The following is a 24,241-nucleotide window of genomic DNA, read 5'->3' as shown; positions in this document are numbered from 1 at the left end:
GTTTCAAAGGGCGCTGGTCGGGTAAACAAAAAGTCCGGCTCAGCCAAGCCTGAAGAATATAGCCTGATGCGCCCCTACCCATCTCTGGGGTGGGGGGGGATGTCTTCACCGGTTTCTGGAGGACACAGGATCGAGTTTCGATCACTTCCACCGGTGCGATTCTTCCCCTCTAACATTGAACGGTTTCAGGGGTTCTATTTGAACCTATTCACAATGCCCAGGAAAGAGGGCAAGGTGCGTCCAAATCTGGACTTGGGAAGAAATAGAGTCCATCCGTACAGTGGTGGCCTCCCTGCATCAAAGAGATTTCCTGGCGTCCATAGACATATAGGATGCCTATCTTTATATCCCCATCATCGCAGGACATCAGCGTTTTTTCGCTTTCCCAAAGATCATCCCTGGTTCCCACCAGAAGACTGAACTATCTGGGCCTAAGGTTGGATACATCCTGGGCAAGAGTTTCTCCTTGCTGGGAAACTCTAGAAGGTTCAGTCAACGATTCGGATGTTGCTGTCCATCAATTGGCTGGGACTGATGGTGGCCTTCTTAGAGGCAGTACCGTATACCCAGTCTCATACCCGAATTCTCCTGAAGGAGATTCTTTTTTAATGGAATCAGAATTCCGATTCCTTGGACAATCGGATCCGGTTGAGCGAGCGGACCAGGAAGTCTCCGATGCTCAACCAGGGGAAGTCATTTCTTCCGATAGTATCCAGATTACCAATAAGGGTATCGGAACTGAGAGCGATCAGATTTTGTCTGATTTACTGGATCGAGCAGCTCTAGAGCAGCCCGATTCGGATCCAATCGCATATGGCCTCCAGAGGTTTTTCCCTAGCTGTCCCTTCATTGGGACATCCCGGATGTGGATCTGTTGGCACCTTGGCCTAACAGGAAGGTGCGGAGGTTTGTAGCTCGCGCCACAATCCTCTAGCGGACGCAGCAGAAACGCTGATCGCCCCGTGGGGGCAGTATCAGCTATGGCATGCCTTCCATCCTCTCAAGTTGCTGCGGGAACTTCTTGGCAGGATAGAGGTGGAGGGAATTCCAGTTATTCTGGAAATTCCGGATTGACCTCGTCGAGCCTGGTACGCCGACTTGGCGAGGCTAGTCGCGGACGCTCCTTGGAGACTTCCTCTCAGGGAGGATTTGCGGTCTCAGGGACCGATCTTCCATCTTGCTTTACAGTCGCTGGCTTAATGGCCTGGCCATTGAGACCCAGGTACTGAAGGACAAGGGAGTGTCAGCTTCAGTTATTCCTACCTCCAGTTAAAGCAAGGAAAGCGACTTCCAGCACATGGAAGTCTTATATTGCATGGTGTGAATCTATTGGATTTCCCCCACAGACCTATTCGGTGACCCGAATTTTGGTCTGTCTGCAACAAGGGGTTGAGCAGAAACTATCCTTGAGCACGATCAAGGGTCAGGTTTTTGGCGTTAGCAATCTTCTTTCAAGAAACCTTTGGCTAATCATTCCTTGGTGCGGAATTTCATCCAGGGGGTGCGACATCTGGCTCCGCCAGTGTGCGCACCCTTACCGCCTGGTATCTTAATTAAGTGTGGTCGGTTCTTCAGAAACTTCTCTTTGAAGATATTAGGGAGATTCCCTTGCTTACATTCCCAGAAGGGGGCCTTCTTGGTGGCCATTACTTCTGTACGCAGGGTGTCAGAACTGGCCGCATTATCCTGTCGTTCCCTAGATCTGGTGGTTCATAGGGATAAGGTGGTTCTTCTTCCGAATCCATCCTTCCTTCCTAAAGTGGTTTTCGTAAGACGGACTCACTTTTTGTGATCACGGATAGCCCTTGAAGGGGGTTGCCTGTGTCTGCCGCGACCATATCTACATGGATCAGTCAGACGGTGGTACAGGCTTATTCTATTAAGGGTCGGAATCCTCCGTTCCCTGTTAGGGCGCACTTCACTCGAGCGCTCAGTACTTCCTGGGCCTTTCGCCATCAGGCGTCAGTGGTCCAGGTATGTAAAGCGGCCACCTGGTCGTTGGTACATACCTTTACAAAATTTTATAAAATTGATGTGATGGCATCGGCGGATGCCTCATTTGGCCGCAAGGTTTTGCAGGCCGCAATTTGAGGAGACCGGTGGTCTACCTCGAGGGTTTTTTTTTTCTGTTTGATAATTTTTTTTGTTGAGTCTCATCATTAAGGATGAGCATTGTAAACTTCTAGTTGGCACCGGTTGGGCCTTCTAGATTGGGATTTGATTTCCATTTTCCCACCCCTCATTTGTGATACTGCTCTGGGACTTCCCGAAGGTGCTGTATCACCGAGGACTACGTCTGTCAATGAGCGATAGAGAAAAATGGATTTTTGTAAAATCTTACCGTAAAATCCTTTTCTCTTAGCTCATTGACAGACGTAGTACCCGCCCCTCTGTTTTTGAGTTGGGTTGGGTTAAATTCTCTAAGCACTGCTTTTGTGACATAACTGATTTGCTGTGGCGGAGAGAGAGAGGATATACCCTCGGGGACTGCCCCTGGGGTGTGGCCAGAGCATTTTTCATTTCCTGTCTAGTCCTACTCCTGTGGAGGCAACATAACCCGAAGGTGCTGTATCACCGAGGACTACGTCTGTCAATGAGCTAAGAGAAAAGGATTTTACGGTAAGATTTTACAAAAATCCATTTATTTGTAAAATGTACGATGTTGCCCTTCAGCCGAAAAGTTTGCCTCACAATATTTTTATAAGATGAGCTCTAGGAAGATGTAAAATAAGTCTTGTACTGTAATATTCAATAAAAAGCATCCAAGTCAGGGTCTGCAACATGCACATGTGCTGACAAGGAACATGTTGATTGGAGGAAAGAAGCCAACAATAACGGGATGACCTCATCAAGTTATTATTATACAGTTATTCAATGATGCCAACAGTTTATGCAGCACTTTACAAAATAAAGACAGTACAGCACAATTCAAGACAGGGTTAGGGGGGCCCTGCTCATGAAAGTTTACAAACTAGCCACAAATGTTTGCAAACTGTAGCAAGTAAAAAACCTTCCCATTTATTTATTTTATGTATTTGGCTGCTTGCCTGGAGTTCAGCTTTAAGAGATGGAAATATTTCAAAGATTAGGGGGTAAGTGCCCATTGGCGTCATCAAAACTGATATATTTTAGGTGTCATTGCTCATGTTACTGCTTTAGTCCTGAATTTGAATCAATGCCAAGGTCACCAATACTGCAAAAATTAGTCCTATTAGTTTTATTATTCGAACATCTTGTTACAGGGTTAAAAGAGAAGTACAGCCAATCACTCTAGTGAGTGTGTCTGCCTCTCTACTCACAGAGCTGGGAAAACCGAGCGATCTGTGGTGTTCGATCGCTCGGTTCTCAATGTTAAAGGCGCCTGGAGCCACCAGCGCTGCCAGACCTGTGGCGACCACTACTACCTGGAAGCACACTTCCATTCTTGGGCAGAGCAGATGATTCATACGCCTATATATGGTGATTTTTATCTACCTCTGTGAGTGTTTAATTTTATACTTCTCTATTAAATACTTGACTGCTTCACTTAGATGGTGCTGCTGTTTATCTCCTTTCCTGTTCTAGAGTCTCTCCTAGCTCCTATTCCAGCTGGCTCCTATTCCAGCCAGGACAGCAACTACTCCATGGTCATTTATACAGATTATGGACTCTTTTTTTAGACTGTCTTGTATTTCATTGGTTATTATAGCCCCATCTAGAGTGTGCCATATAAATTTGTCTGTTATAGAGGCACCAGGGGACAGATGCAGCATCATACCAATGTTGCATCCACCTAGGTAAGTATGAATCTAAAAAAGAAAAGAAAAATCATACATCTCTTTTTAACCAATAATGCTAGGCTGTGCAGGGTCCTTTCTTAATGGTAACATAGTGCCATACTGACATTTAATGAGTTTAAATGATATGGAAGTTCTACCTATTACTTGAACCTTACTTATTTTATTATAATTGGCATCATGTATAAAAATAAAAGTCTAAAATATAGACTTTCTGTGTTTCCTTATAGCAACCCCTTAGCTTTTGATTTTTCATTTTCCTACATGGCCTAACTGAGACTGGCAGCAAAGGATTGAAAGCTCTGAGGCAACACTGTTTTCCTTAAAAGACAAAAAAGGCTAAAGCTTTTTTGGCCATACTTCTCTTCTGGGTCACAGGAGTGCACTTACTTTAGCTCTTCTGTGATCCAGAGTCAGCTAATAGAAGGCCAAACCTGCTGTCAGCTGACATCACAGAGCTGCTTCAGATTCTGGAAAGAACCTACTTGACCCAAGATAATATTAGTGCCCTTAAAATGAAAAAACTGTAAACCTTAGTGATAAAAAAAAATAAGTAAAACAAATAAAATAAAAGCTCAATTAAATCAAACAGACAGCAGCATCTAAATCACCAATCTGAGTAGGATGTGTAATGAGCCCCAACAAAACTATAATTAAATATGCGCTATCATTGTGCTATGTATAAGTTAATAAATCACATAAGAGACACAATAAAAGTGCATTAAACATATGATGAACTCATCCTAAATTGACATATCTGTGCAATTAAAGGCTATATAAAATGTGCAAACACTGTGCAAAGAAAATATTATAAAAATGAATATATAAGGTGCAAAAGGGAGATTTACTAAACATCAATAGTTCCTCTTTCTTTGCCGTGAAGGAATGATAACGTGCACCACAGAAGAAAGAGTACTCCCCAAAAGGAATCACCACAAAAGATTAAACAAGCTCCTTACCAGCTGCTCACCCCACAAGGAGACCATCAGATGCCTTGCTGCATAGCAGCTATATTTACCACGGTCTTGCATGCAAAGGTTCCACCATCTCCTAAGCCAAAATAGACTCCATGGAGGAAGTTAAAGTACAGAGGAAAATCTACAAAGTGTAGTATTTTACCAAGATTTTATTAAAATGATTTTTAAGGAATTACTCAGCATGTGTTACAAACAACCAGCAGGTTCAAGCCGTCAGACGGACTTGTGGGATAATATCACGTGTAAGGCCCCTTCCAACGCGTTTCTCTGTATCAGCGTTGTCTGGGGATATGAGGCTCCTAGGTAGGATCCACCTAGCTGTCTGATTGATAGCTTGTTGCAGCTCTAAGCATGTGGCTGAGAGCCAAAACCAGCTTTACATGCTTCCCCACCAGCCCTGGTGCTCTAGTAAGTGACTGACAGTTTGAGCAGGCAGAGCTGAGATAGCTCAGTTCTCAGGCTTGGAGCTGGCAGGGGAAAGCTGCAGCATCAGACCAATGCTGTAGCATGGAGGTGAGAATGTATGTTTGTTTATTTGAAAACTTCAAACTTCTTATTCTAAACAAAGACTTTATTCTCTTTATTACCACGTTGTCCATTTGACATTACTAGACCTCCATGCCCACTTGTAAGAATCATTGGCCATAAAATTTGCAGAAAGACGTCATGGTTTTGGTGTATTTTATGGGAAATGTGTTTGCTGGTTTCGCTCACGCCAACCTCGTAGCATCACAATGCTAGCTCTTGTCTTGAAACAACTCATTCTTTCATCCATCTTCCCCTTTTAGTGATGTGATTTTGATGCACAGTCACAATGCTTAAAAGCCTTTAGCTTTTGAACTGTTGTATGCTTCCGCAAAACATTTTATACAGAAACTTAGAAGTTCCATAGCTGACCTGTGATGTGTAAGCCAAGTTAATCCTCAGAAAAGTTCTCCTATGCAATAATTATGTCAAAGCCTCAACACTTCTACACTCCCTTCTGTAAAAACAATCACTTTCATTTGGATTTAACTACTTTTTTTTTTTTTAACAGAGGTTGAAGTTTGAAATTGCAGAAGTGATGACAGAAATTGACAATTTAACGTCTGTAGAAGAAAGGTAAGCATTTTATTAAATTAGGCTATTGTCTTTTAATGTTGGGGTACTGTTGCAAAATCTTTGTACAAGTGACTCACTAGTGTTATTACAAGCGTTTGATTAAAGAACGCCTATCAACAAAATATAATTATTCTGGCACTGGAAGCTCCTGCTTTATTGTGGTCAGGTTCAGAAGTCGGCCACCACAGGGATCTGTTCAAAAAGATTATATATTCCCATAGGAAGAATGGATAACCAGTGCAGCTAGCATAGTCATCACTGGGGAGAAATGTCCATCTAAAGCCAGGATTGGCATCAGGCATTGGGAAAGGATAATTGAATTAGGCATTTGCTACAGACAAAAAATATTCAACTTGTCCATGAGACAATAAATTCCAAATATTATAATTTGTTCACTTATATTCATGACATGTAAATACATTTTTAATGCAGTATTCGATAAAATATTTACCATTTTGGTGTTTAATCTATTTGTTTCCATGGACATGTATCCATGTAAGTTTCGACAACAAAGCAATGAAAGGAGTAAACCATAAAGTCCTAAGGGGAACCAATCCGAATCCAATTTCTACTATTCTTGCTTTATTGAAAGCTTTTTGATTGGAAACTAAGGATTGTTGCATTGTAGACCTAGTGCTGTGCACCCAGTGTCACCTAATAATGGGCTTCTAGTTCTTAGGGGTGTGTTGTAAGGGATGAACTTTAGAGTTACAATAGATTCACCACACAGTCACTGACCAATCATTGCGATTTATATAGCATGTTATCAGTCATTGTTCTCCCACCACATTCACCAATTGGGGTGATCCTTTATTATCTGGATTTTTTCTTTATGTCATGCTAGAGCTGCACGATTAATCGTTAAAAGATCGCGATCTCGATCTTAATCCAGCATTTCTACGATTCAGAAAACAAAACAAGAGAGTGCAGTCATCCACCTAGTGTAATACCGTTTATTCAGACAGGAATAAAAACGCTTGCAGCTAATGCACTCACATTTGAAAGGCGATGAAACAGCGTGTTTATAAGTGAATCCTCACTGCAGTGACACCGCATTTCATGAGTCGGCCGTCTCCTCCCGCAGAGGGGCCCGCGTCAGCGCCCGGAAGTGACGTCACCAGCCGGGCAAGGTACTGGCAAGTGGTACGAATTGAGGGCAAAGGGCAGCCAGCTGTTATGGGAGACTAAACGCCAGATAGACAGACTACATAGTTACATAGTTAGGTTGAAAAAAGACACAAGTCCATATGGCTCAACCAATAAAAAAAAAAAAACAGTAATGAAAACCCAACCATATAATCCCATATACACAATCCTTTACCCGCAGTTGATCCAGAGGAAGGCGAAAAAACCCCAGCACAGCATGATCCAATTTGCTACAGCAGGGGAAAAAAATTCCTTCCTGATCCCCCGAGAGGCAATCGGATATTCCCTGGATCAACTTTACCTATAAATATTAGTACCCAGTTATATTCCACCCAGGAAAGAATCCAGGCCTTTTTTAAAGCAATCTAGTGAGCTGGCCAGAACCACCTCTGGAGGCAGTCTATTTCACATTTTCACAGCTCTTACGGTGAAGAAACCTTTCTGTATTTGGAGACTAAATCTGTTTTCCTCTAGGTGTAAAGAGTGCCCCCTTGTCCCCTGTGTTGCCCTTAGAGTGAACAACTCAACACCAAGTTCACTATATGGACCCCTTATGTATTTATACATGTTGATCATATCCCCCCTCAATCTCCTCTTCTCAAGAGAGATTAAATTCAGTTCCTCTAATCTTTCCTCATATCTGAGCTCCTCCATGCCTCTTATCAGTTTGGTTGCCCTTCTCTGCACTTTCTCTAGTTCCCCGATATCCTTTTTAAGCGCTGGCGCTTAAAACTGAACTGCATATTCCAGATGAGGTCTTACTAATGATTTTTACAGGGTCAAAATTATAGCTCTCTCTGAAAACATGCCTCTGTTAACACAAGAAAGGACTTTGCTTGCATTGGAAACCGCAGCTTGACATTGCATGCTATTATTAAGCTTATGATCTACCAGAACACCCAGATCCTTCTCCGCTATGGATTCCCCCAGTTCTACTCCGCCTAGTATGTATGATGCATGTATATTCTTAGCCAAGTGCATAACTTTACATTATCAACATTAAACTTTATTTGCCACATAGTTGCCCAATGGAACAGTGCACTGAGGTCAGTTTGTAAGATGGAGACATCCTTTAAAGAAGTTATTCCAATGCAAAACTTGGTGTCATCTGCAAAGACTTAAATGATACTTTTAATTCCAGACCCTATATCATTTATAAAGATATTAAAAAATAATGGGTCCCAACACTGAACCTTGGGGTACACCACTGATAACCTTACACCATTCAGAGTAAGAATCATTAACCACTACTCTCTGAATTCTATATTTTAGCCAGTTTTCCATCCATTTGCAAACTGATCTTTCCAAGCCTGTTTCGGGGTGAACCCCTTCTTCAGGTCTAAAACCTGAAGTTCGCATTCAGCAGCCTTTCTCTGCCCTCTTCTATTTTCCACTCTCAAATCCAACTACTACAGCTTAAAAATGCTTGACGTGGCTTATTGCTGTATACAGCCTTTAGGCGCATCAGGTTTTTTTACAGCCTTATGCTGCTGCTCCACGCACTGGCCCTGGGTTTTTTTTACAGCTTGAAAAGGCCTATGCCACTTACAGCTCCTAAAAGCCTGTGTGTGCATGAAGCCATAGAATAACATGGAGGGGTGTTTTTAAGCTGCAAAAAAAAAAAAAACACGTCTGACACTCCTAAAAGCAGCTGTAAAAATGCCCTGTGTGCATGAGGCCTTAAAATAAAAAAAGTTCTTCAGAATCGTGAGCGAATCCTGATCTTTTTTCTAGAAAAAAAAAGTTGTGATTCTCATTTTATCCAGAATTGTGCAGCTCTATGTCATGCCAAGTATTGCTTTCAGTAACATTTGCTATATTTTAAGGACCAATTCACACCAGCTGCTGCATTACAAAGCCAGTGAATGGGAGTCTGTAAAATTACCACACAGCCAGCATCTTCAAAAGGATAGGTCAGCAAATGCCATGCTATTCTTACAACAGATTTCCTTTAACCCATACTTTTTTAATGCAGGGTATGGAAATAATTTAAAATGATTCTGTATTAATTTAAAATAATTCTGAATTAATTATTATTCTAATACAGGTGGTGTCAACATACTCTGTATAATTTGGTTGTTTTGTGATAGAAGCATCAACTCTTTAGGGAAATAAACCAGGAAGACATTTTAAGTTGCCAGGAAAGTAATTAATACTGGAAAATCAATGACAATCAATATGACTGTCTAAACTAACATTTGGTCCAGATGGGCACTAATTCACTGATTGCTACTAGTAATTGAAAAACAGAAACTGTATTTAAAGCATAACTGAAACAGCATGCTGCAAAGGAGATTTAGGTAGATTGGAACTAGGGAAAAAATCAAGAGCAGTTCCTAATGTTCCCCTTGTAATCTTAAACAATGTACCGTATATACTCGAGTATAAGCCGACCCGAGTATAAGCCGAGGCCCCTACTTTTACCACAAAAAGATGGGAAAAATTATTGACCCGAGTATAAGCCTAGGATGAGAATGCAGGGCGGCGGGCATGGTACAGGAGAATGCAGGGTGACGGGCATGGTACAGGAGAATGCAGGGTGACTGGCATGGTACAGGAGAATGCAGGGTGACTGGCATGGTGCAGGAGAATGCAGGGTACTGGCATGGTACAGGAGAATGCAAGGTACTCGCATGGTACAGGAGAATGGAGGGTACTGGCATGGTGCAGGAGAATGCAGGGTACTGGCATGGTACAGGAGAATGCAGGGTACTGGCATGGTACAGGAGAATGCAGGGTACTGGCATGGTGCAGGAGAATGCAGGGTACTGGCATGGTACAGGAGAATGCAGGGTACTGGCATGGTACAGGAGAATGCAGGGTACTGGCATGGTGCAGGAGAATGCAGGGTACTGGCATGGTACAAGAGGATCCGGGGTTGTGGGCATACTACAGGAGATGCAGTGCTGTGGGCATGGTACAGGTGGACCATGCCTGCAGCACTGCATCCCTTATAGTTTGCCCGCAGCCCTGCATAATGGCAGGTAGTGCAGCTGTTTCACTTACCTGTTCCAGAGGCGCCTTCATTTTAAAAATGGCGCCGACACGTCATTGCGCACGCGCCGCCGCCGCTCGTATACTTTCAGCTATTCCTGGCCTCTCCCGAGCGGCGGCTGCGCATCCGCGGTGACATGTATGCGCCGGGCGGCGCCATTTTTAAAGCTTAAGCACGTCGGAGCGGCCAGGGACTTTTTTTTTTTTTCTTGACTCGAGTATTAGCCGAGGGGGACGTTTTCAGCACAAAAAAATGTGCTGAAAAACTCGGCTTATACTCGAGTATATACGGTAATTCAAATGTTTTTATTATATTTTCTGGTGTCCCTTTGGGCATTCACACATTTGTCACATAAGATTCAATTAGAAAACTGTGTGCATCATGGGTGATAAATAGACCCTCAAACTGTAACTCTGTAACTTTCATGGGGGAAAAAAATCAGCAAATAAAGAAAAAACAATATAGCATATACAATTGCAACACAAATCATATTGTGATTGAATGTTATTAAAAATTGCCTTTCCTTTTTTAATCTGCAGCTATTGTACTTTTCTGAAAATGCAATGCAATATGGCTACCTGGAGCTGTTCTGTAAAAAGAATGTATGCTAACCACACCCCAGAAACATCATTTCCTGCTTGTGTGATTGGCTCTCCAATTTTCCCAGAAGTCTGCCTAAGATACAAGTCAGATTTCTGCCACAAAAATTTCATTTTTGTTGAGAAATTCCCAATAGGAACACGTCTAAAGGGATGCAGGCCCAGCAGATTTCCTCATTAGAGCCCTGCAGCTGCCACAGCTGATAATTATGAAACCACTCCCATTAGACCCACTCAGCACAGAGACACAGAGGAACAAATTTATTCAGAATAACAAAAGGTAGGAATCTGCAACAAAGTTTGTTAAATCCCTGCAATGTACAGAGATCACCCAAAGGAGAATGTTTTTTTTCTCAACAAAAGTGGAGTTACACTTTAAACCTGGTATACACTAATAGTTTTTTTAGTTAAAAAAAAAAGAGTGGGTTGAATAAAAAAAACTGATAGCTCCTGTCGGAGCCCGCTTTACTAACAGTCCGATGTTAGTACAGCAATCTCCCCCACTGAGCTATTGTGTTCCAACAGGGGGAAGGCCCCCAGCCAGCCGCTAGAACACTCTGGTCAGTGCTCTTAGCCATTGGCCAACCAGCCGATCTCTCCTGACATTCATGGGTGATAAATAGACCCTTAAACCTTGTACACACTAATAGTTTTTTTTTTTAGTTAAAAAAAAAACAGTGGGTTGAATAAAAAACTGGTAGCTCCGGTCGGAGCTGTTGTACTAACAGCCTAATGTTAGTACAGCGATTTCCCCTGCTGAGTTGTTGTGTTCTGACAGTGGGGGTGGTCACTCTGCCACCAGAACACACTCCGGTCATCGCTCTCAGCCATTGGCTGAGAGTTCTGATCAAGAGCTGGTCAGCTGCTGGTTTTCCAGCATGCTCGTTCGACAGAAGCTGGCTTTTGTCTGACGGGCTGGCATACACACGGTTTTTATTGTACCAGCCGATCTCTCCCGACATTCGGCTCATGCGTACTAGGCATTAGGAGTATCAGGTCTATGTTGCAGACAACCAAATTTTTATTTTCATACTCCTATAGTTTTAATGCAGTGAAATGGAGGACCCGTTTAGTTCCTATGGCTTACAAGAGCAGATGTATTTCAGACCCTTTGATTAGCAAGACCCACTAAACTTTATCAGACAGCCAACACACTATTGTCACTTCTAGCTCATGTGGCGCGGTGATTATTCCAAAATGCCCTTAACAACTTGGAGACGACGGAAAATTGGATTTCACGTTACATTAGTATTTTAGCTTGCTGAAGAGCCACGATTAGAATTATGAGGGAACCAATTAATGTTCTATTTTAAGTCCTTCTCATGATGGCCCTCGTGTAGTTTTGCCTGCAGGCAAAGATGACAGCCAAGAGTCAGATATGGTATTATGTATGCAATATTTGGTGGGATATGTTGAGAACTGGATATTGGAGTACCTCCAATTTATGAAATAAAAAAAACGCCATTCAATGAAACATTTGACTGGAAAATGTGTCATGGGACATCATTTAACTAATATGTTTTCAGCTAGAAAAATAGCTAATTTATGACTTTTATGACTGTGTTTAGAGCTTTCTGTATACAATATTCTTTTTTTTTTTTCCAAGTCACACTGCCTCATTTGAAATAAGTCCTTAAGTTTATTCTATTGTTTAAAATGGGCTTCATTCTCACTTTTGGCATTTTAAAAACTTTATGTAAGAAAACTGAAATGAATGTCTAAATGAATTACTCTTTTATTCAAAGGGCAGTAGAATGCGGTAAACTATGGCATCCAATCAAAGATTTTGAACTGATCACTTTAAAGGGTGGCTATATTACCCTCCACTGGCATATACTGTATATCATTTAGACCCGGTTCACACTACTCCGACTTGGGATGTGACTTGTGCGACCTCAAGTTGCCCCAAGTCGTTTGTCATTACAAATTCAATGTAAATGAATGAGAGCCGTCTTGATATGCACTACTGAAGTCGCTCCAACTTCAGAAAAGGTTCTTGTACTACTTCAAGGCGACCTCTATCCATCTATTTTTCAATCGAAGCAGATCAGACTTTCCAGGAAGAAGAAAAAGATTACCCAGGCATTCCCCACAGACAAAGTCGTCTATCATTTAAGTCTCTTCAAAGTAGTGCACAAGTCGCGCTACAAAGTCGCTCCTTCATGGGGCGACTTTCTGGTCGCGGTAGTGTGAACTGGCTCTTACTGACAAAGGATGATTTCCTATGTTACTTGAGCAGCACTGAATTTAGGTTGGCTTGGATCAGGCATGTTTTGCGGGGTCTCATGTGTCCCTCATGCTGTTTCTTGTGGCTGTTTGCTGGTTAACGTATTTTAAATAAACTGTTGTTCCATGCTAAAGAAGATATTTTATTAAAGAGATCTAGAAAATGCCAAATTGCAGGCATCCTTTTAAAAAGGCTTGTTGTCTTTCTGTCATGCTCCTCTCTGGCTTTCAGTCACTCCTGAGCCATTTTTTTAAGCAGATTTATAATGGAAACCAACAGTTTTTGCAATTTGGTGCACAATTTTGTATGTTTTTTTCCCTTTATCAAAAAAGGTAAATTCAGTAAAACCCTGGATTGCGAGCATAATTCGTTCCAGAAACATGCTTTTAATCCAAAGCACTCATAAGAAATAATGAAAACTCAGATGATTCGTTCCACAACCATTTATTTATAAGTCCTTCAGTTTGTAGTCCATATAAAAAGATTATAGCAATGTGCATGAGCATGCATAAAGAAAGGGATGTATTCCAGAGATAAGACTATAATCCTTCCACTTTATAAAACTCTGGTCCGACCTCATCTGGAGTATTCGGTCCAGTTCTGGTCACCAGTCCTCAGAAGGGATGTGTTGGAGCTGGAGAGAGTCCAGAGAAGGGCAACTAAACTAATTAGGGGATTGGAGGACCTTGATTATGAGGAGCGTCTGCAATCGCTTGATTTATTCTACCTGGAGAAGAGACGCCTGAGGGGGGACATGATAGCAATTTTTAAATATCTAAATGGGGATCTAGGCTTAGAAAAAAAAGCTGTTCAGTCGAAGGGATTGCATGAGAACTCGGGGGCATACAATGCGATTAGAGGAGAAGCGTTTTAACCTCAGGCAACGTGGGGGGTTCTTTACTGTTAGGGCTACAAGATTGTGGAATTCTCTACCACATGAGGTGGTTTCTGCGGGTAGTATGGTGGCTTTCAAAAGACTCTTAGACGTACATCTCAAGGATCAGAACATTCAGGGGTATGCAAGATGATTACAGCCACACACATCTACACAGGTTGAACTGGATGGACTTTTGTCTTTATTCAACCTCATCTACTATGTAACTATGTAACTATGTAACTATGTGCTAGGTTGTGTAACCATAAAATGTCCATCCACAAATGGCGCCTCCACAAGGGGATTAGAAGCAAAATCCAACAGGAGCTACAGAGTATAAAAGAGAAGAGAGGCACCTCTAAGTGTAGCAATATATTTACATTTAATGAAGGTTCAACGTTTAGCAACTCACATGGTTGATGATTAAAAGAGGCACATCTAAGAATACAGGCATCTGGGGTAAAGAGTCTTGACCGGGAAGACTACCCTGCAGTAAAGCGATCTGAAAACAAGGCTTAAAGCACTGGTGGAGCGCAGTGTGGAAGGGATGACGGTGTGGAGGATGGTCTATGTGGACAGCTTTACCCCAGATGCCTGCATACTTAGATGTGCCTGTTTTAATCATCAACCATGTGGGTTGCTAAATGTTGAACCTTCATTATATGTAACCATATTGCTACACTTAGAGGTGCCTCTCTTCTCTCTTATACTCAGTTGTGACATGACTCTACATGTATATTAACCACTTTAGCCCCGGAAGATTTGGCTGCTCAATGACCAGGCCACTTTTTTCAACTTGGCACTGCGCGACTTTAACTGACAATTGCGCGGTCATGCAATGCTGTACCCAAACTAAATTGACATCCTTTTTTTCCCACAAACACAAGCGGGCGGATCTTCTCACACTTTCCCCGACAATCGGGGAAGAGAGGCGGTGATCGCCACCTCTCCTCCTCCAGGCCGGACTCCCACTGTGTCTAAATACAGCAGGAGCGAGCCTCCGGCGGTGCGCGCACGGCCCCCGAAGCAGCTAGGATTCCAGCAACGTATGTCTACATCGCTGGACACAGGGCTGCCACTGTGCCGCAGTAGCAGCACAGTGAGCAGTCCTAAAGTGGTTAAGACTTCGCTTGTTTATCAACTCAAAATTTAGAAAAATATTTTGCTGGTCTAGTAAACCAAGTTACACTCAATCCAAGGTTTTTCTGTACTCAGTATCAGTTGCTATATATTAAACATTTGTACTTGACATATATTAGAGTAGAACTTCAGTCAAATTTTTTTTGTTTTTTTCGTTTTGGACACTGTAGAAAGGGTAAGAACTCCAGTTTGTTTTATTGCCTTGTGTCCTCACAAGGAGTCACTATTGTACTTGCCATCGCAGGATATAATGAGGAGAAATCCAAAATTTTAGCCACTGGAATAATTGTAGACTGGATTTCTATGTGTCAAAAGTGGCCTGTTTCCTACATTTTGGGTCTTTGAGATAGTGAATGGGGAGAAATCTGGATGGGAAACTGCAATAAAAACATGGCAAATCTGATGAACGCTTACCCTACTGTGTCCAGGCTCATGATAAAAAATTATTTTGGTTGGAGTTGTACTTTAATTCCTGAATTACTAGTGTCTTTTCTTATCTGAACAAATGCAGCTCCTATGTGGCTGACTGCTTACCACTACTTATTTTCCACTTTGATTTGACACGACAGACAAACCTGAAACAAAGCGTTTTTCAGTGAGCAACAAGATTCCCTCTTTCATTTCAAAACTAAAGAAACCATGACTCTGTTGTGGGTAATACAAAATATTGCCTGTATCCTACTTGATGCTACAGTGTATATAAAAAGTCTACACGCCCCTTTTACAGTTTATAGGTCTACTAAAAGGATGAACATTTTTGATTTTAACATTTTTTGGGAATGTATGTGTGTGTGTGTGTATGTGTATATATATATATATATATATATATATATATATATATATATATATATATATATATATATATATATATATATATATATATATATATAATATATATATAAATATTTTTTTTTTTTTTAGTATTGTCGCTATTTTTTTGTAGCGCAAAAAAAAAGAATTGCACAGGTGATCAAGTACCACCAAAAGAAAGCTCTATTTGTGGGAGAAAAAAAAGGACATCCATTTTATTTTGGTACAGTGTCGCACAACTGCGCAATTGTCCGTTAAAGTAACACAGTTCCGAATCGCAAAAAATGGCCTGGTCACTCCTTCCGATCCAGAACTGGTTAACAAAGTATTAGTTTAAGGGTGTGCACATTTATGCAACCATATTATTTTTCAGTTTGTTGTTCAACTTAGTTGTACAGTTTATAAGTCACATTAAAGGTGGAAAGAGTTCTGAAATGATTTATCTTTGCTTCATTTTTTTACATCACACAAACCTGACTTTTCAACAGGGGAGTGTAGACTTTTTATATCCACTGTATTTGCATAAGGCTCGGTATGCTAAATAAGCACATTCATTTTCTTGCAATAAAAGTATTTATCTGGTTGTCTATTTGACCTATTTTATTATCCTACTCTAAAGATTGCAGCTATTTGTACTGCTGGTAAATGCTGATACATTTGCAGCCTCCCTCCCATTTAAGAACAATTAGTGGAACACAGTTAATGGTTCCGGAAGAGGCTTAGAGCAAATCTGATAAAAAGGGCAGTCCATCCATTTTCTGGCTTTAGTAACCACATTAAATGCTTGGACCATTCATTTTGTTCGGTTGCTGTGTAGAGATTTATGACCCTACAATAATGTGTGAGGAGTTGATCTGTTGTTTTTTTTTTTTTTTTTTTTAATGTTGTTTTCTCTTTATTTTTGTAGCAAAACTACACAGAGGAATAAACAGATTGCTATGGGAAGAAAAAAATTTAATATGGACCCAAAAAAGGTAATGTGCTTTGTTGGTTTTAGGTGCCTACTTTTTAAAGAAAGCGAATCAATAGCTTTACAAGTGTGTATGTATGTATATACATTATATTACCAAAAGTATTGGGACCAAATATATATGGACCTAACTATATATCTATCCATATTTTCAGTATGCGTACAACTAGTTCAGATTTATATTTTTATGTATAATCCAATTTGAAAACAGTATGTATTTATACACAGTATATGGACCTAACTGTATATACACAATAAATATCTATCCATTCATCGGTGTTGTCACATAAAAAGGTGAATGCGCCATACCAATAAACCTCACGCTACATTAAAGAACATGTACAAAATTTCCACATAAAAACCCATAAACTGACCAGTGAAAAATATATCCCCCCATTTCTCTCCGTAGCAAACAGTACACAGCATGTCTTAGCCAGCAGGATACTGCATATTTCCACCAGCATTGTATGTCCCTTAGCTTCCCCTACCCAAGCAATCTACATAATGCCTAAAGCTTAGGTTTATTGCAGGGATGGGGGGGCGCCTTGACCCTAACCCTAAGGGAAGGGGGGGGTGCTGTTTGGCATCTTTGCCCTGAGCGCTGGATGACCTTGTTCTGGCACTGCCCCAGACTCTACTGCTTCCCTAGCATTACATACCCCAAATGCTTTGACTGCAACCTATATAAATTCACTCCCCCTAGAGGCCCATATTCCTCCTTGCTGAAGCATTTTTCACCAGCTGAATTTGAGTTGCATGGTCTTACCTGCCACATACTTTAGCCAGCCAGTTTCAGCCACGATGCAGCTGGTCCCAGCAGGCAGGCAGCCACGCAATGGAGAAGGAGAGAGGTCAAAAGCAGTCACACTGCCATGGTGATGTAAAACATCCTTGCATACAGGTATGGGGGCCAAAGTCACAGGGTGACTTGTAAAGGCCATCACAGACTCAACACAAATGGCAGTGAGATGCGTTCATAGGGTTGATAAAAAGGCCTGAGCCATATTTGGGGCAGATATGACCAGGATACTTGAGAATGTTTCTTTAGTGTTAGAATGCTTAAACATTGGAGCCTCTCTCAAATACAAATGTTTTTTGTCTGGGACTTCCGTTGGCCTAATCATCCTTACTTTATGTCCTGATGACTATAATCCTAATTTCTATTTGTACTCCCCTCACTGTTCTGGATAAATGCTAGGGATTGACTATCACATTGGCTTTCTTTGTTTCTTGAGAATTCCAAAAGTAAGCTGTCATTGTTGACTTAGACTCCTTTCACATTTGTGCCTAAAGTCGCATGACAAGTCACATCCAATGTTTTTCAATGATAACTGTTCAAATATGTGCGACTTAAACTCACAGCGACTTTAAAAAGGTTCCTGCACTACTATGGTCTGACTATAATGCTACTCGAGTGCCATAGACTGCAATGTAAACCCTCAAAAGTCGCATGAAGGTTATACAAGTGACAGTTGTGCAACAGTTGTCCATCATCATTGTTCAAAACCAAAGTTGCATCCAAGTTCCACCCATCCAAAGATGTGTTATAGTTGCACCAAAGTTGCACTCCAGAGTCTTGTCACTTTGGAGTCAAGTGTGAATGGAGTCTTAATTTAAAATGTTCGAATTCCAGAACTCTTTCAGTTTATTGCTGGCTTCATGAAAGCCTAGTACACACTATAATTTTTTTTTTTTTAAGTTGAACCCAACGGGCTAAAGAAATAAGCCTGAAGAGCTTGGAAAGAGCCGCTGTACTAACTATGCAATGTTCTGACAGGTGGACAACCCCCCCCCCCCTGCCAGAACACACCACTTAACTGTGCTGATCGGACTCTAATGGGTAGATCATTCTTGGGGGTCATGCCCCTTTGACAGACGCCAGGCAAATGACCAAGCTTCTTTCAGACCCGCTGCCGTACACACGGGCCGAATGTCGGCCAGCTTCTGTTGAGCCGGCCAATGCTGCCCAGTATTCGTTCCGTGTGTATGGGCCTTAACTAGTATGTTACTGACCTAAGACAAGCATGTAGGACAGGGATTTGGAGACTGAAAACCTCACTGACTCTACACAGGTCAGTGTAATATAAGAGTTACAGCCCTTTAGCCTGCACATTCCACAATGGACAATAGTATCTATTTCTATTATATTATATTATATTATATTATATTATATTATATTATATTATATTATATGTCCCACTGCCCCCCTAGGAGCTGGTCAAAGTGGATTCCCCTGGGTTACCCATAGCAACAGTCTGTAAAATATTCCTCACTTTACACTTGGCTCAGTCAATGAACAGTCCAGGGTATTTGGTTTTTTGTGTTTTTATTTTATAGTGGGATAGGAGAAGGGATGAGTGGGATACTCCAACTAGCAACTATGCACAGATTGAGGACATCTAACTAAAGAGGATGCGGCAAGGCCGCTGCTTCACTTTGCCACTGAGGTGAAGATTTAACTGATGAACTGTACTTTAGCTTCTCTTCAGGGTCTAACTTGGCACCCCCTTTCTGACCCACTATGTGTGCTGATTCTTGTCCAATGACCTTCCCTGGAGTGGTCCCCTTCCTGGGCAGACCCCTGGCAAGCTCCCTGGTACTCATGGACACTGTTTTTCACAGGGACCTCTGCCACTGCTCCACCATCAGTTTCTCCTGGACATCACAGCTCCGCTCCACACTCTGGTCCACTAGGCCGATTGCCTGTGACCACTGTCCAATCTGACAGCTGTCACCCTCCTCCTGGGACCTGGCTTCCTTCCCAAAGACCCCTGTCACATGCGCCCTTGGCATTTATGGTCAATCCCAGGATGCACCACTGTTGTGCCCTCCCGCTGGGACTGCCACAAAAGCCTGTGTGTCACTGGCTGGGTTTCCTCCACTGTCCAACAGGCTCCCCTAATGGATACAGTGGGGACACTCCCTCAGACCAAGTTAATCACACCTGGACACATGTAACTGGCCTAACTAGAAATTCTGCTCCCTGATGAGCAGGAAAGCAATCTGATGCTTTTACCTAGCATCTGACTAGGAGGGTGCTACATATATTATATTATATTATAATATAATATATTATTCACAGGTTCCTGTACTCTGTCAAAGAATGGATTATCTGTGCACACAGCTACGTACATACAGTACATATGCAGTGCATCTTTGCATGGTTTTCCTGTACAGGCTCCATCTGTTTTAGGTTTACTATCTTACTCTATGGAACCCAAACAGTTAATTAGATCTGCCATCACAGCCTTCTCTGCACAGAAAGCAACTCAAAAGACTGTTTATTCTGTAAGCAGCTAGTGAGTAGATGATGGTACCAGACAGATGAAAGTCTAGCACATGAGTTTTGCCTGTCCAGTCCTGCTCTATCAGGGATGGTGGTTTGAAATACCAGTTATACACAGGCTTAGGTGATGTGGAAGAATAAGCACACATACATGATCTATGACTAAATAAAAATTCTTCAACCACATCCATATTGCCTTGTTGCTTTTGCAATAAATCAGTAGATTTGATTATTATTATTATTATTATATAGTATTTATATAGCGCCGACAGTTTACGCAGCACTTTACAACTTGAGGGTAGACAGTACAAATACAATACACTTCAATACAGTAGGAATCAGAGGACCCTGCTCGTTAGAGCTTACAATCTAAGAAGGATGGTCAAGAGATACAAGAGGTAATAACTGTGGGGGATGGGCTGATGGAGAAAATAAGAGTACAGTTGTTAGGTGGTTGCCAGATAGGTTTCTCTGAAGAGATGTGTTTTCAGGGATCGACTGAAAGTAGTCAAAGTTGGAGATAGACGGACAGATGGGGGTAGAGCATTCCAGAGGATAGGAGAAGCTCGGGAGAAGTCCTGGAGGCGAGCATGGGAAGTGGTTAGTGGAAGGGAGCTAGAGAGCAGGAGGTCCTAGGAGGAACGAAGAGAACAAGTTGGTCGGTATTTTGAGACCAGATTAGTGATGTAGCTGGGTGCCAAGTTATGGATGGCTTTGTAGGTTATGGTTAGTAGCTTGAATTTAATTAGTTGGTTGAGTGGCAGCCAATGGAGTGATTGGCAAAGAGGGGTAGCAGACACAGAGCGGTTTGCAAGGTGGATGAGCCTGGCAGCATGATGGACTGAAAGGGGGATAGTCTTTTTAAAGGTAAGCCAATGAGAATGGAGTTGCAGTAATCGAGCCGAGAGATGACCAGGGAGTGGATTAGAAGCTTTGTGGCATCATTGGTTAGGAAGGGACGTATCTTGGAGATGTTGCGGAGGTTGAGGTGGCAAGCTTTGGACAGTGACTGGATGTGTGGCTGATTAAACTTTATTAAACTTTACACTCAAGTACTGTATTAACATGTTAAATATCATGTCAAAAATATTGTAAAAAGAAGCAAAAAAAAAAAAAAAACACCTGCTGGAAAAACCGCATATAAAAATGATCTCTCTAGATCCAGAAATCAAGAGCAAAGATTAAATGCAACTCTTGACATTTCCTTTATAAACTATATTGGAATTGCCTCTTTCACCAACTGAACCATTTTATTGGTTATTGAGGATGTTTTGACAAATGGAGTTCTGAAAGAAGCAAAGGTCATGGCTGATCTGAAGAAGTTAAGACTTGTGCCTGTGTCCTTGGATCCACTGATTTGTTCTGAGATGGGGTTTTCCCTGAAGATGCCCTCTGCATGTGCATTTGCGATTTGTAGGCTCAGCATGAATGACCGAGATCTGTGAGAAGTGTATTTTAAAGCTAAACTCCAGGCAGTGTGGGGAAAGGGTAAGAACTTTGTCAGGTCCTGTTGGGAGTTTTCCCTTTGCTTGTTTTATTTATATTCTTGTCACATAGACCAAGAGGAAATCTTGTGAACAGACATCAGAAACATACTTAAATCTTAAACGCCGAACAATCAGCACAAGGGACATAACTTATAGTCAGTACTAGGACATGTCCCTTGTGCTGTTTCCTCTGCTGTTAGTAGTAATCTTCCCGACAAAACCTGACATCCATTTTAATCTTTCCCCACTCTATCCTCAACAAAAAAAAACTTAGGAGCTTGGCTTTAACATAGTTGCACAGAGAGCTCCCCTACTTCTTCAGCTACTTCCTGTTTATTATATATACTGTATTGGTGGGTTTTTCAGAGAATGGTGAGCAACCTTGGGTTGCATTTAAATTCTGCTGTGCTGCCTAGAAAGTTAATCTTACATTCGCTACTGGGCATGTTTGGGAGATGTCTAAAGGTTTCTGCATTCTTGTAAGTAAATACCCCATCTGCCAAGTAGTTCCCCTAGTGGCAGCCTCTGTACTAGCACAGCAATCTGTAATACATGCTTTGGTGTGGGAAACGCATCGGCCCCTTCAATTAATGTAGAGCTTCCCAATTAGTTATTTGTGTAGACCAGTGTTTCTTAACCTTTTTCCAGTCAGGGCACCCTTTAAAATTCTGGACAATGTTGAGGCACCCCCTTCTAAAATGGAAAAAATTAAACTAATAGGTTTACATATTGCAACAGCATCCACAGACCTAAGACACCTAACATTAGAGGTGAGTTATTCTTTCAAAGCAAATACACTTTTGCACACTGGTAATGATAAGTATTCCATCATTTCTTCCTCATTTTTTTCTCCCTCACGCAGCTAGCGTGACCACAGAAAGGGACAGGGGGGGTCAAACAAGGAGTCTGTGAAGGTATCCAATGTCCTGCTATCCCAATGATGTCAATGGTTGGTAGGATGCTGGTGGCTGACCGGCCCAGTGCCCAAGGTTGTAATATTGGACAATGAAAACCTTTGCCTTTGTGTAACACAAAGCGATCTTGATCCACCTGTTGGCTTGTATGCAGTTTGTAGGTAGTTTGGAGCAAATTGTAGGCATTCTGCCAAGGCACCCTTCAAGAACCAAGAAGGTACTCCAGGGTGCCTAGGCATCCTGGTTGAAAAAGGCTAGTGTAGACTGCAGGGGCACTGAGAAATAAAAGATCCACATTGAAAGGTTGCCTATCAACTACACACTCGAATGTTAAAATCAATAGAATCTGTTTTTTTTCTGGCTTCAACTTTTTGAGTAAGTGGCAGCATAGTTTCTGCCTCTTTTCACCTTGGAATATTCTCCTTTCTCTGCTTGCATTCTCTATCACATAAACAAAAAATTCTAGTGGATACCGGTGACATTAGATGGTAGGCTTAGGAATTCAGTGCTGTGGCGTCATCAAGGGTTTCAGGAAACTACCAGGTAAACCATTTCTTTGTTCAGTGCTTTAGCTGTATACACTGTACCTTTCCTAATTCTGGCAACAGTTAGTTTACATTGGATAGGTTTGTTGTACAATAGTAATTCTCTACTTTTTATGGGTGACACAAAAAGATTAGTAAAAGATTTTCATCATTTAAAGAGATGACAGAAATGTACTGCTATTTCTTTCATGTGTGTTTTTTTTTTTTTTTTGCAGGGTATCCAATTTCTATTAGAAAACGACTTATTACAGAACACACCAGAAGACATAGCACAGTTCCTTTACAAAGGAGAAGGCCTAAATAAAACGGTCATTGGTGACTACTTGGGAGAAAGGTAATGTAATATCCAAAATATTAGCTGTTACATATCAGAAGTCACAGGCATAGATAAGATCGCTTTACCCAAACCCAACAAAGATCTCAGTAATTCTAGGCCAAAATCTTTATTACTGACTTCAAACTGTTAGCTAAAATTTATGCTACTAGGCTTGAATGTTTTTTTTTTTTTTGCTCGCTATATCCATGTTGACCAGGTTGGGTTTGCGCCTGATAGGCAAGCTTCTGATCAAATTAGGAGAGCCATTGATCAGATCTCTATTTTACAGTCCTCTTGGGACCGAGGCGGGTCGCGGAAAGAAATATTGCTGTCATTGGATATCCGGAATGCATTTGACACAGTCTCGTGGGATTACCTCTTTCAGATTCTCCTAAATTGGCTCTTCGGCCTCAAATTTATGGCTTTTCTTCATACATTGTATAGTAATCCCTCGACGCAGACACTGTTGAGAGGATATCTCTCAGAACCCATTTCCATAGGGTCTGGGACTCTCCTTTCGCCTCTCCTATTTATAATTGCCATCGAGACCCTGGCCATAGCCATGCGGTGCCACCCGGATATTTTAGGCGTGGAGAGCAGGCACAAACAGCATAAATGCGCTCTGTTTTCCAGCGGCTTGCTTCTCTTTCTTACTTCACCAGACACTTCTATTCCATCTCTTATTGACATTTTAGCTAGATTTAGAAATATCTTGGGCTTGACTGTGAACTGGGATAAGCCTTTGGCTCTCAACTTCAACTTAAATGAGGATACTTTGCAGAGTCTAAAAAAAAGTATAGTTTTCTTTGGCAGATGAGTATCTAGGAGTTAAACTGACCTCTTCCATTGTATCGCTTTATAAAACAAACTTTGCACACCTATACGTACATTTGTTGCAGGACATGGAGATATGGTCTTCCTTCGTCGTTCCTGTCCTGGATGGGCAGGATTGCTGCAGTTAAGATGATATTGTTCCACAAAATTCTGTACTTGTTTCGCACCCTACCCATAGCAGTTACTGCTGCTGACCTTCACAGGTTTTAGAAACCAATTACTAAACTTTATCTGGGGCTCTAGG

The 24,241-nt window shown here is 41.6% G+C and overlaps 1 protein-coding gene across 2 annotated transcripts in view; it reads left to right on the top strand.

The window, feature by feature from the left end:
• Positions 1-24,241, top strand: part of CYTH3 (cytohesin 3) — a 291,259-nt gene that overhangs the window by 130,105 nt on the left and 136,913 nt on the right. For both annotated transcript variants that reach the window (XM_082261091.1, XM_082261090.1), the window contains exons 3-5: positions 5,790-5,854; positions 16,553-16,619; positions 23,063-23,181. In XM_082261091.1, the coding sequence (XP_082117217.1) occupies positions 5,790-5,854; positions 16,553-16,619; positions 23,063-23,181 (251 nt within the window). The remainder of the gene's footprint in view (positions 1-5,789; positions 5,855-16,552; positions 16,620-23,062; positions 23,182-24,241) is intronic.

This window comes from Pelophylax lessonae, assembly GCF_965119305.1.
Source record: "Pelophylax lessonae genome assembly, chromosome: 6".
Classification (NCBI taxonomy): Eukaryota; Metazoa; Chordata; class Amphibia; order Anura; family Ranidae; genus Pelophylax; species Pelophylax lessonae.
Note: the sequence above shows the minus strand (reverse complement) of the source record. Positions and strands in the feature narration are given on the sequence as shown.